The sequence below is a fragment of the Triturus cristatus genome, chromosome 2_1, assembly GCF_964204655.1.
Source record: "Triturus cristatus chromosome 2_1, aTriCri1.1, whole genome shotgun sequence".
Classification (NCBI taxonomy): domain Eukaryota; kingdom Metazoa; phylum Chordata; class Amphibia; order Caudata; family Salamandridae; genus Triturus; species Triturus cristatus.
This window is the reverse complement of record NC_140581.1, coordinates 882,908,422-882,922,084: the sequence shown is the minus strand read 5'-3', so window position 1 is coordinate 882,922,084 and position 13,663 is coordinate 882,908,422. Positions and strand designations below refer to the sequence as shown.

The 13,663-nt window shown below is 42.3% G+C and overlaps 1 protein-coding gene across 1 annotated transcript in view; it reads right to left on the bottom strand.

Annotated features, from left to right (window-relative positions):
- The window catches only part of LOC146866031 (annexin A1-like), a 106,228-nt gene that overhangs the window by 24,968 nt on the left and 67,597 nt on the right, over nt 1-13,663 (bottom strand). Inside the window, exons 6-8 of the mRNA XM_085633051.1 lie at nt 12,494-12,584; nt 4,379-4,458; nt 3,916-3,972 (exon numbers count right to left, since the gene is read on the bottom strand). Coding sequence (XP_085489177.1) covers nt 3,916-3,972; nt 4,379-4,458; nt 12,494-12,584 — 228 coding nt within the window. The remainder of the gene's footprint in view (nt 1-3,915; nt 3,973-4,378; nt 4,459-12,493; nt 12,585-13,663) is intronic.

The window sequence follows — 13,663 nt, the reverse complement described above, 5'->3', positions numbered from 1 at the left end:
AGGGGGAATTGCCACTTAGAACGAGTGCAAGAGTAGAAAACTTTCGGAAGGCAGTGAAACACCGAGAAGGAAAACAGCGGAACGAGAGGAAAGTAGTAGGAAAATGAGCATGAGGTTCAGACAGAGAGTACAGGTGCATTTGCCTTGTGGCTTGCTCTGGTGAGTGAGGTATGTTCCCAGGAATAAAAAGTGCCAATGGACCCAGTTTGTACCCAAAGGCACCACCCCTTTGGGGGCCAGCAGCGCGGTCACGCACTTTGCAGATTGGCCCCAGGTAGACAGAATGGCGGGCAGCAGCTTTGTTTTCCCTTGCAGCACTCGCCATCAGCAGACAAGTAAGTGGTGCATTCTGTGCCATTGGACCCCTTAGTGTTTTGGGGAGGGACATAGTGCAGGTGCCCCTAAGGCCCCAACCAGGCTGGCCACATCTTGCTACAGATTGTGGAAACGAAAAGAAAAGTTTGCATCTCTTTCCCTCCGATCACTTGGTTTCTGGAACAGAGGCACAGTGTTTGTCCATTCTCCTTAATCCAGGCCTTTTTCCCCGTCTGCAAATCTCAAGTTTTTAAGCGCTACCTTGAGCATCCCAGGCTGGCAACAACTTGGCAACGAGTGGTGATAAATGTGCAGGGCACTGGCTGGCGGCAGCTATAAAAGTTCTTCAGAGATCTCAAAACTGCGGTCATTAATTTGGCTTAAGCTATTACTTGCAACACTTTGAAATCCCAAACTTGTGTAACATTTTTTTACTGCACAATTAATTTCTAAGTTGCCGATCAATGTTTATATACAGTCCGACACTGAGCTAAAACAGTTATTTCCTATAGATTACCAACTGGATTTTATTTAATGCTACTATCAAATAGTAGAGGAAGGTATGGTACGGTGGGAAAGGGCGCAGGGCAATTTCACAAATCACAAAATACCCCATGTCACTTGTGAGTGGTTTATTTAATCCAGGTACTACACTGCATTTACTAAAACAAGATTTTCTTAATCCACTGCTAGTTATAAGGTGTCGCACCCGAGATGTGTATAGGTCACTCATAGGTGTCTTGAAACAGAAATGTCACTCGTGTGCAATGAAAAGTTGGCAGCTATGTTTGGGCTGCACTCGTGAGGATCGGGTGACTCTTGTCAGTGGTGTTGGAGATAGTGTCACTCATAGTCGTTGAATGTCACTCATAATTACAATGAAATTATGAAAATGTCACACGAGCTATCTGAAACCTTGGCAGCTATGCTGGTGAATCACAACATCTCTGTTAAAGGTAATCTCCACCTGGGGCACGAGGCTTGATGTGGTTGGACTTGAGTTAAGTGGGAGTTCACTTGTAAATACACCAAATAAAAACAGGAGTCAGGTTGGTTTGTTAAATTTAAACGGGTTACTTGAAGAAGCAAAAACGTTTAGGATATTTATTTAATATGATGCTAAAGCTCTGTTAAATGCTAGATATGGCCTTCAATTGCCTGCAGCCAATTGGCACGCTATTGCGCCTATCGCCATCCAAGCGCTTTAACAATGGCAGGAGGAGACCAGCAATCTGACTCCAATCCCGTAGATTAAAAGTTTTTTTTTCTCCTTTGTGTGCTGCACTGTCCCTAGTAGATCAATTCTCTTTGGCACACACTACACAGGGGCACCTTTGCTTTCCCCTTCAGCCAATGGCAGATCGAGATAAAATTAAGATTCCTGATACATTAATCATTGGTGGGGCTCGGGCCCCAGGGGATAGCATAACATGGTGCCTGTGATTAGTGAGAGATGACTGACTCCACGTCAGTCCTCTTCACAATATGGAGCTATAGAGGGTTCGTGCCAAGCCGCCCTCCTCTCAACATTCTTCAAAACCAATAAAGGCTTGGCACCAAGAGGATTCACACTTTTACTTAGGACCTACACTTCTAGTGGGAATACCCATCTCCCCCCAGTCTCTGGCATCACGTCCAAATTAATGTAGTCCTAGACCTCTTAGATTTCAGGAAAAACCTGCAAAACTGCCCTCCGCTACCTGACAGTCACTCCCCCCACAGTAAGCGAGTCAGAAAAACTCAGAAAAATAAATGTGAGTGTGAGAGGGCACCTCACGTACGCAACACCAGGGAGGCTAACAGCTGGTTCTCGCCAGTATGCCCACGTTTCATCATCATTGGTTGCCCACTCACAGGAGTCAGGAAACAAGTGTCCAGTGAAGAGAAAAGAAACAGATCAAGAAAGGAGAATTCAAAAGAAAGAAAGAACCCCATGTATTGCAAAGAAGCAGATGTTCCACGCAATATTAAAATTGAGTTAGAAACTCACTTTAGGTCGCCCTCTTTATTCAAACTAGTGAGTTCACTCAAAATAAACACTGTATGTTGCTAACCTTTATAAGGAAGGCCAACATGTTTCATTGCCATTTATCATTGTTGTGGCAAATTCATCAGGGCATAGGGTTTCAATCACTCGCCTCACTGGACAAATACTTTTATGTTGCGGAAGGGCATGTAAAGGCAGAGGGCAGTCCTACCAGCCTCCACTATACCACGTGCCATCCAAAGTGGGGATGAGATACGGCACATTTTGATATCGGTTGCGGTGGAACACGAGTTAGCGACAGTGCAGTTCTAAAAACCGGGGAAAAGAGTCTTCAACACAACCCCGCGTGGTATAGTGGAGGCTGGTATGAATGCCTCGGCCTTTACATGCCCTTCCGCAACATAAAAGTATTTGTCCAGTTTGGCTAGGTTTGCTCTATACAAAGAGCATCCCCAATTGGACAATTTGCTTCACTGCAAAGGCTTTCCGTGACTTAAACACTATTTTCTATCAAAGAAAAGGCGAACCCTTGATGCAGCACTACCATTTTAAAATGTGATTGAGGTTGGTCTAGCCAGAGACCAAAATATAGAAACTTTGCACGGTTGAGAAAAAAAAAAAAAAAAAGGGCAAATCGAGCTGTGCTTGTGCGGATGCTTAATAGGAACCGGGAAATTGTGAGTTCGCCAATGTAAAGAACAGTCTCTGGACAAACTAACTGCATACTAGTTTTAATGTATTTTCAAAGTCTACTTCTTTCCCTAATACAGAAGTAGAAAAAAAAAAAAATAGAGCAACATTCCCAGACACTTCGTTTAGTGAATAAAATTCGGTTATCAACAAAAAGAAATCCATGTGTAATATATGATAATGGTTTCACAAATCCATGTGTCCATATTTGCCCTGATAAAAAAATATTGCCGTAAAATGGATTAAAGCACCAATGATTTTAACAAGCATCAGCATTTTCACAGAAACTTTGCAATGGGACAAAACGGAACAAATCCATTTTGCACTATTTCGGTGGTTCTGCAGTAAGGAATTGTGCAAATAGGTTTTGCTCTGGTTGTTACAAAACAGATTTTTTCCTTACCAAATAATTGAGAACAGATTATTTTGAGAGGGGGCGTTTGACAAAGAACCGCTTTTTCACTAATACGTTTGCACCCTCTGTGCTAGATTTATAATAAAAATGGAACAAACACATTTTGCCTCAAGCTTAGATTTCATATTTGAAAAGTGGAGGAAATGTATTTTACATGACCTGCATAAAAGTTAAGTGGGCCCATGTTTTCCTCTATTTAAATGCCAGTAACTCGACGATCCTGTGTTATTATAGCACCAATGAAGAAAATAGATTTTGGTGGACTAATGCCAAGGTTGTATAATATGGCTACATGTTTTAATAAGACATCATTCCAGCAGAATCAAAATAGTTAGTTTGTAGAGAAACACTGTTCTCATTTACTCTGCACCAACTTCAAATATACCAGAATGCTGCAGGACTCACGGTGATTTTTTAATTTCTTTTTTAACCTTTGCAAGGTTTCTGTATTAGTTATTTAGAATCTATGGGAGAAAGGCAAACCGACACATTTTAATTAAGTCTTTACCCTTGCATCATTATCGACGAGTTCATCATTCACACGATTATCTTCACTCCTTTCACCCTAAAATATAAGAACACATTTTTAGAAGGCAAAAAAGCTTGTGAAAAAAAGGAAAACCACTAGGTGGTAATTTATTGGAAAAAGCTGATCACTTACAGATATTTTTATAAATGACTATGCATAAACATCAGACGTTTCTACTGGTCAGATTCAAATGAAAAACTCTCAAATATAAAAATAATTTGTTATAACTTATGTAGCAGTTATTGCGGAAATCAAACCAAAAAGGCCAACAGGCGTACATTAAAACACTCCTCAGGTGTGAGCCCTCTTAGTGAAGGAATTTAATTAAGCATTGAGGACATAGATATGAAATGGAAGAGAACTGCACGCTGACAAACTACAAAGGTGGCAGGTGACAGAGGTCTTATGGTTCATATTAATAGATGAGCTTTGAAAGCTATACCTTGGCTAGTTCCAACAGGACCTTCTGGAAATCTCCACTTGTATCACCAGCAAGATCTTTGCAGAGTTCGGTCTTAAATGCTGCAAAAAGTAAAGGAGAATCAATTACAATCTGGCAATAAAGGGGGACTGCAATACATTTCTAGGATCAAGGCTAAGAAAGTATCTGCAGGACATTCGAAACGATCAACCAGCTTCAAAGGTCTCCGAATTAGGATTAAGATGGTGGAACCATTTTTACGTGGACATTTTTCACGATGGCCAGTCTAGTCTTATCAAGAACAAAAATGAACAAAAAACGCACATAACAGATTATCCTTAGCAAATTAAGCAGAAAGAGAAATAAATCAATTAACTGGAATTATTCCTCAGTGGTTTAAAGAAAGAAAAAAAGTCTGGGCCTTTCCCTGCATAGATGGTGATTTGACACCATACATATCACTCTAATATACCAGTATGGCCTGGTCTACTGAATCACAGATTGCCAAAGTTGAAGACATTGTTTCTACCGGTATCAACACGGTTATGTGTGCTTAGTTTATGGCATACATTGACATTGCATTTACTTGTATTGACATGGTTATGCAGGGAAAGTCTGTGGCATATGTTGATGTTGCATTTATTAGTATTGCCGTTGTCAGGCCTGCCTAGATCATGGTGTACATTGACTTCGTATTCACCCATCCTAACAGGTGCAGTTCCCTTTCTGGGTTTTGTTTGTACTACACTTATACTCGCCTTTACTATCTTAGACTGTAATTGTATTGAATGTAGCCACATAGATCGTGATAATTAGGCACAGTGAACTGGATTGGTTGCATGGTGGAGTCTTCTGCATGTTTTCTGATCTTCACACAAGGTGGTATGAGATGTACATTTTGGTGGAGACATTTATTTTAATGTTATAGCCCTGAGGAAGTCTACCACGATATCTTTGACGCAGACAAAACATGTGTTGGCTATGGAAGCTGTGAAATTATTGTGTATTGAAATTAGAGATAATTGAACTTGTTTAAGGATCAAATCTCATGCAAATAAAACGTACTTGATTGGAGTTTTACTACGTCCGTGGAGTGCTTGGAATAGTTTTTTGCACTTGGTGGACTTGATCCAACTGAATAGAATTGGTGGCTTTTCTTCCTTAGATTACCCAACATAAATGTTGCACTATCTAACTCTAAATGTTGTTGTGGTAATGTTTGGACACTCAGGGTGTGTGCACTATAATCCCAGCCCCCAATTGTGCTCTTCTTCCTTCCCAAATACTCACTGGCACTGGTTTAGTGCTTGTGATGGAATGAATCCTGACTGGTGGTCATACAAGATTAAGTTTTCCTCTAGATACTCTTACAATGGTCTTGTAACTTCCCTTTTCAGCGTTTTGCTTGGAAAAGTAAACAGATTAATAATTGCTCAGCATCCAGTCTGTATAGAGGGGGGTTGATAAGAGGCACAGCTGTCTAGTCACCAAAGCATGCTATTAAGAGCCATTGCCAATACTCAATGTCATTTATGAGTTTTGCGAGAAAGGTTTTTCATGCAGCCAGAAAGGCTGGTTTCTAATGCAGGTTCAAGGCTTAGATTTCCATAGTTAAGTTAGAGACGCTCTGTGGTCATCTGAAAGAGGAGAATGATGAGTTGATAGGTGGAGGATTAGTGAAGTAAGATGACTGCACATCGTTAGACAGAACCACAAATATTTTAGATTTTAGCCTCAGAGAAGTATAGCCAGTCTTAAGAGTTGCTGGGATGTGCAGGGAATGTTCTTCAGGGCTAGATATTCCTTGGAAGGTGAAGATTTCCATTATATATTTTAAGCCCTCGTTATGCATCAGACCATATGAAACATTTTTGTGCACATTGATGCTTTATGGTATCTCCTGCTATAATTTAGCACATGGTCTCGTCTGCTTCCGACAGTGAGATATATAATTTGTATTCCACGTCCCAGCATTTTTTTTTTCATTATAGCCAGCACATTGCTGTACAATTTGTGGCTTGATTTAATCTTGCCATTTTGTAGCCTAAGCCGGCATGTTGAAAGCTCCTGTGCAGTTTTGGGATGGAAAAGTCCCTAGCATGGTAATGGACCTTCACCCCTGCCATGATGCCCATCTACAGTGATATCTTAACCTTTAGTAACAAATGGTGGTAATGGGTGGACCCGGACCATGCCCCAGCTACTGTGAGCTCAACTTTTAGTAATAAATAGTGGTCATTGGTGCACACGAACCATGACCTAAGCCCATCTCACAGATTGTCTGGTGGGACTGGCAGGGGCGCACAATGTGAAACCCTCATAGTGGTGAGAGGCTACAGCCCTTTCCAAGAGGTAAGTATCCCAGGCATATTGGTAGCAGCATACCTTTAATGAGTTCTCAGTAGCATTGCCAGGCCAGTTTATTTGCATCACAGAGGTGGGCCTCTGGCCCACTCAATTGAAGTTACATTGCTGTGTGCTTAACCCGCCCTTTGCCTCCCTCAGGATGGCTAGAGGGTCCGAAAAGCATATTCATTGCACGGTGGGATTTTACGTATGTATCCTGTGGTAGCAGTGCATGGAATCCAGCATGTGTGTCTTTACACAGAGCTTTGTTATGTGTGCCTCCCCGTGACAGTAGTGCATGGAGTCTTTACCACAAAAAGAGGGGAAAAAGCTACCATACGTCCTCCACACAGACAATCACCACAGTCCTTTGGGGCAACTTGCTGGTGTGACGAGCAGTGTGCGACCAACTTGTGTTCAAATTATTAAGGCTCCCGTGAGCTATCGGGCTGACGAGCCCTGGTTCTGCACCTGCGCGCCATGAGAGGTATTTGACCTGTTTTAATTACATTTTGGCAGTCCACTCGGCACCCCTTTACATTGTCCTGCTCCCTGCTGACGAGAGGCAACTACCTCGAAACACGTGTCCAGGGATGGCTAAATGCAACACATACTTTTTTCTTTTTACACATCGTGGCATAGGCGTACCTGCCGTCGCCACTACATTCACCACAGTCCTTTGGGGCAACTTGCTGGTGTGACGAGCAGTGTGCGACCAACTTGTGTTCAAATTATTACGGCTCCCGTGAGCTATCGGGCTGACGAGCCCTGGTTCTGCACCTGCGCGCCATGAGAGGTATTTGACCTGTTTTAATTACATTTTGGCAGTCCACTCGGCACCCCTTTACATTGTCCTGCTCCCTGCTGACGAGAGGCAACTACCTCGAAACACGTGTCCAGGGATGGCTAAATGCAACAAATACTTTTTTCTTTTTACACATCGTGGCATAGGCGTACCCGCCGTCGCCACTACATTCACCACAGTCCTTTGGGGCAACTTGCTGGTGTGACGAGCAGTGTGCGACCAACTTGTGTTCAAATTATTACGGCTCCCGTGAGCTATCGGGCTGACGAGCCCTGGTTCTGCACCTGCGCGCCATGAGAGGTATTTGACCTGTTTTAATTACATTTTGGCAGTCCACTCGGCACCCCTTTACATTGTCCTGCTCCCTGCTGACGAGAGGCAACTACCTCGAAACACGTGTCCAGGGATGGCTAAATGCAACACATACTTTTTTCTTTTTACACATCGTGGCATAGGCGTACCCGCCGTCGCCACTACATTCACCACAGTCCTTTGGGGCAACTTGCTGGTGTGACGAGCAGTGTGCGACCAACTTGTGTTCAAAATATCCATAAAGGGTATGGTTTGAACATGGGCAATAGATCAATTCAAAATAAGCCAAAGTGTCCCAGCGAGAGCATCACAAAGAAATGGGATGGAAAAGCCTCACCAACTTTCTTGTGACATTATTCAGAGTCAAATATGTCCCACCTTGGTCAGATATTATCGTCAAGGTGGTCTCAACGATGAAAGGAAGGAGATCTTACAGAATGTTTTTATTCTGATAACTGGGGACGATATAAATAAAGTAATAAAACTACCTCAGCGGAAACCCTACAGATCTCTTTATTAGAAAGTACACAGGTCGGTATCATATTTCACCGAAGCGGACATCCAGATGTAAACCTAAAATCATCTACATGGCCTATGTTTAGGGCTATTATGATTGGAGACTGTCTAGCCAGGATAGAATTCTCTGGAGGAAAAACACAACAGCGTAGGCCCTTCAAAGCAGTTGACCCCCAAAACATGAACTTCAAAGACAGACACTAAATTACATTTGTGTCTGGAAACGGATTACAACAAGGTGAGCTTGAGACGTCCAAAATTGCAAACTATAGTTGTACATCAGCACAAGTTCAGCCTGCTTTGACCTGGACCTGGGACCAAGGGTCTCCCAGTTTCCCATGCTGTATGAGAAGACAGCAGCCAAGCCCAGAGGACCTTCTAAGGAGAAGGAGTGCCAGGGGGAAGCGCGATCCAGTGGGGCTCCCGCAGAGTGGATGCCAGGACCAGAGTGTGGGATTCAGGTCCATCAAGACTGCAGCCACAATCGGGCTGTCTGCCCTTGTGTGCTGTTGTGACCCCCATGTGCAAGGTGGAGACTGCGGTGAAGAATACATTTTATTACCATTGGTGCTGCTCTGTGATGAGAGAAGGACCATCTCCTGCGCAGCGCAGTGACCTGCGGATGTCAGTTTCCTCATTGGTACAGTTTGCAACCCCTGTATGCCAGGTGGGGGGGGCTGTAGAGAAGATGAAGGGCTTTCGTCCTCGCGCATCACTTTGACGAGAGGGCTGTCCCACTGCGCAGTGCCTTGATGAGGAGGATCATCCTCATCTGTGCACCCGTTTGTGACCCCTGCTATGCCAGGCTGGGAAGGGGGGGCATGGTGAAGTTAAAGGGCCGTAGCACTGAGGCAGTGTGCAGTTGTGAAGCAGGCTTTGGCCTTTGGAAGAAAAAACGACAACTATCCAAATCCAGGAGCATCCAAGACCTGCTGCTGGATATAGAAAGACATAGTTTGACAAGAGGCGCACGATCGAAGCCTGAAACCCCGATCACAGGATCAAGAGCTCCGTTCATTGCTGGGTTGCAAACACGGTCTCAGACACTCCGCCCGCCACTCCAGCGAGAGCAGGTAAGATTGAAAACCTGGCTGCCAGGCCTCGGGGGCAACTTACTGACTTGGGCTCTATGTGGTGGGAACAGTTGACTTGCCAAGCCATGTGGGACTTCTAAGACTCAAACTCACTAATGGGGCCTCGCTTGGATGTCATTTCACATAACTGGGGAACACCAACGAATCTTAGACAGGTAGGTGGGACTTGAGAAACCCGAGGACTACTAGTGAGCTGCATAGAAAAGGCGGTGTGTATTTGTGGGGATACATATTATACTTTCTCTTTGTATATAAATGCTTCCTTTTATGTAAAAGTATTTGACCAGACAGTCAAATATTTGGGATTGCTGGAAGTACTTTGAACCACAAACATGTGTTCATGCTACACCTACCTCTTCCCCCAGAAGCCTTTGTCTGCTTGGCCTATGCTACCACTGATAGTCAAGTGCCTGAGGGGTACTGGGCCCAAAGGCCCAGATGCCATAGTAGGTCGGGCCCTGGGAAATCAACAGTAATAGGCCACAACCACCACATCTGGGCACAGCAGCTCCTGCTTCATCCATGGCAATTTGAAAAGGGTTTTGACAGAGTGAGTGAAATGTTATAGTAGATGGAATTTCAGGATCACTGGCTTGAAACATGTATGCAGTTTGTGGGTTACAGATTGAACTTCTCAGACTCAAGGATTCTACTATTCAGTATCCTAGTTTGGATGAATGTCATCTCTGAATTAGAGAGAGGAAATGGCCGATAGTGGAAATTGGTGAGAAGTGATCAGACAATGATTAAGACTGTACAGTTAACACAATGTTTAATGCAAATACAAGGTCCAAGGTGCGACCAGCTGTGAGTAAAGTTATGTGCAGACTGCATGATTTACAAGGCGGTCATGTAAATTGATCAATTGAGTGCTGGGTTTCTGTCTGCATTGTCCATCTACAAGTCAAGGTCGCGAAAGATAATTTTTTGGGCAATAATTGAGGTGTAAGGCCAGTTTTGTATTTTATCCAAGAATAATACATTTTATCCCAGGGGGAGAAAGATAACAAGCTGTCATTTATTAGGACTCTGGGAGACATGGTTAAAAGACTGTCAGATTAGATTGGTACTCATCTGTTGATTGGTTGATGGAATTAATGAGGCTCAATTTTACAATATGGTTGGTGTCTGATCAGGGTTTGTAGATGCCAGGGATTGGTGTGGACATGAATTTGAAATGGCCAGGTTGGTTCAATTCTCTCGGGTGCATACATTAAGTTCCAATATGGTTGACATATGTGGCTTGTTAGGATCTTTGAATAGGGCCATTGTGTAATTGAAGTGTGGCTGAGACTAGTTTCATTGTGCCCAAAAGATCTGAAGGGGATTATATTCCATTGGGTTGAGGTCTTAAGCTAACGGTGTCCTGGGATGCCTTGTGTAGTTTGCATGATGATTGTGGATATTTCTGGTTGTACTAATTGGCTTTTTGTTGTCAAATAATTTATTGAAATTGACTCTAGTTTCGTAATTTGCTGTGGGATTTTTCTTGTGTTGTGTTTTCACATTACTACTGTTAGTGTGCTGCATAAACACTTTACACATTGCCACCAAGTTAAGCCAGACTGCTTTTGTGCCGAGCTACCAGAGAGTTAAGCACGTTAATTTGGGGTTTGTTTGCTTAGGTTTCACCCTGACAAGAATTGTGGTTGTTGCTGGAGTAGGATTTCACCCCCCTCAAACAGTAACCCAATCTCCTGCATATCCAATATTTTTCTATGCTTTAATTAGCTTTTGAATACCTGGTTCACTAAATTGGAATCTTTTTTTAAATAGTTAAAATTAGCGTGTTACAAAAAAACATTGCATTTTCTAGGCTGGCCTACCAAAGAGGACTACAGCCAATTATCCCGATTGCAGAGTTAGAAACACAGCCTACAATCACAGCTCATTTTTTAGACTGTTCTCTGCATCACAATCTACATGCACTCTTTCCTACAGCACTGTATACTCAGTTTTCACCTGCAGAATTTACTACTACCGGAGCAGGAGTAAGCCCGGTCATTTACAGCACTGCAAAATAGCAGAAATGCAGTATGCGTTACATATCCAATAATAATTTACACAATATACTTGTATACAGGATATTTTTCATTTTGTGGTGTGCAGCGCTTCTCAATATTCCAAGTCCAGATATGAGGCACACCCACTACTAACAAGATGCACCCACACAGCCTGCAAACAAATTTCTCCAGCATAAGCAGCCAGAGTCAAAACTATTGAAATAGGTTTTATTTTGGAACCATACACTAGTAAGAGGCTTAAAAATCTGTTGGGATTTCTGAATGGTTTATTTGTAATAAATGGAATGAAACTAATTAGGAGTCTATTTAGAGGGAACACAGTTCCATTTGTTTTCAGTACTAGTCAATGCTCTTGCTGAAAAGATAAGTACCTTTCATGTAAATAGGAAATACAATATGAATTCAAACAAGGAAATGTTTTATTTAATTTTCACATAGGGCAGGCTTTCCAATGGAACTATTTAAGCAAGATTGATCAGGGGAGTGAGCATTTGTCTGGTGGTTATTGGCTGAATAGGTTATAGGGTTCTTGGATGGACCCTGGTGACCAACCTACTTTAGGTTAATAAACTTTATACATTTTTGTGATTGTAACCACATGTTGTACAACACACACTTGTCAACTAAAGAGCTGTTTTTTTTTCTCCTATTTGTGTACAGGCCTCACTGATCTCATGGAACTCCCAGAACTCTGCAGGACGTGTGCGGAACTAATGGGCAGCCCAGATAGTAATGCAAATTCTATTTTGTAACATTTACAAGTGGTTGCACTACACACATGGTCTTTGAGAACAAGTGCAGAATCTGAAAATGCAGATTTGTACGTGTTTGGCTAATATGAATCGCGGTCTTACTAGCACACGTGGATTAATTTGATGTTTCTCCTAGTTTTGTACTAACACATTTAAGATAGTGTAAGTAAGCGTACATTTCCCACAATGTCTTGGATTCTCTGGGGTAACTGCAGAGCAAACTTGCAGGAAGTTAATACTAATGTCCTAAAACAATTACCACTTACAAAATGTGTTTTACGGTTTACCTTCTCTGTAACACCTATTGATCTCCCTGATCTCCTTGTTGGTCCTCGATGCGAGGATTTCAATGAGTGTGTCTTCATCTGTTCCCAGGCCCTATGTGGAAACAATTAATTTAACGGTTAGTTAAATACCACAGCATCTGGCATTACAACAGGAAGGAAGAGCAGATCTGACAGTTACTTCCTTCCTCTAAAATATAAAATACTGAAGCAGCAAATTTCACAAAATGTCTAAATGCATCTAGTTAGCAAAGTTTAAATTAGAAAGACTGTCTGTACTGGAAAAAAATAATACCTCTTTCACCATAGGGTGTGGATGAAGAAAGAAATAAAAAAGAAAAAGAAAAGAAAACACGAAACACACAGACTTTAGCTACCGGGCTGCCCTCAGCTACCAGAATTCTCCTTTCACTTAAAATGTATAATGTACAATGAATCCCTAGGAAATGTTCCCCAAAGAAAGAGGTTGTACTGTACCAACAAGTCACTGCACCAGTATGCAAAACGTGTGGTAGAGGAGAGTATGTTGGTGTAACCTGTGCAGGTACATGTGGTAAGGTAGTACCCCTCACTATTGGATGATGCGCACTTTTGGGTATTTCTAAAATGCAACTTTATTCAATGTCTATGGGTTTGAATTGCAATAGGAACGTGGCAAATACCCTTAAATCTATGCAAGTTGTAAGTGTCCATGCGTGCTTTTTCTCCCCTATGCTTGGGGTTTTCCACTGGCGTACACTCCAAAATATTTTGTGCACTTATTGGAAAACATGGCTTGCGTGCTCCAATATATATTTATGTATTTAGTTTTGATACACTTGTTCCACCTGTTCCTGTCAGTTCTCCAGGATGGGTGCCTTCATTCACGAGGATGGGCTCATGTTGAATAGTTCTGACCTCCGAAGAAAACGGACACTCATGGGGTCCAGAATTCATTCCATTTTATTTAATCAAACAAACGTGTTTTGGCTACATGTCTTTCTCAAGGTTTGTATCTAAATGAAGCGGACATGATTTAAATAACTTAGACATGCTCTAATTGGAGGATTACAAATCAACGTAGAAAGCGGACTGTAACACTAAAGTGCATTATTTTGTTGGCCATATTGAATGTAAAATTCATTTTTCCCTATTACATCAATTATTATATATGTGGGCTACTAAAATGTTTTC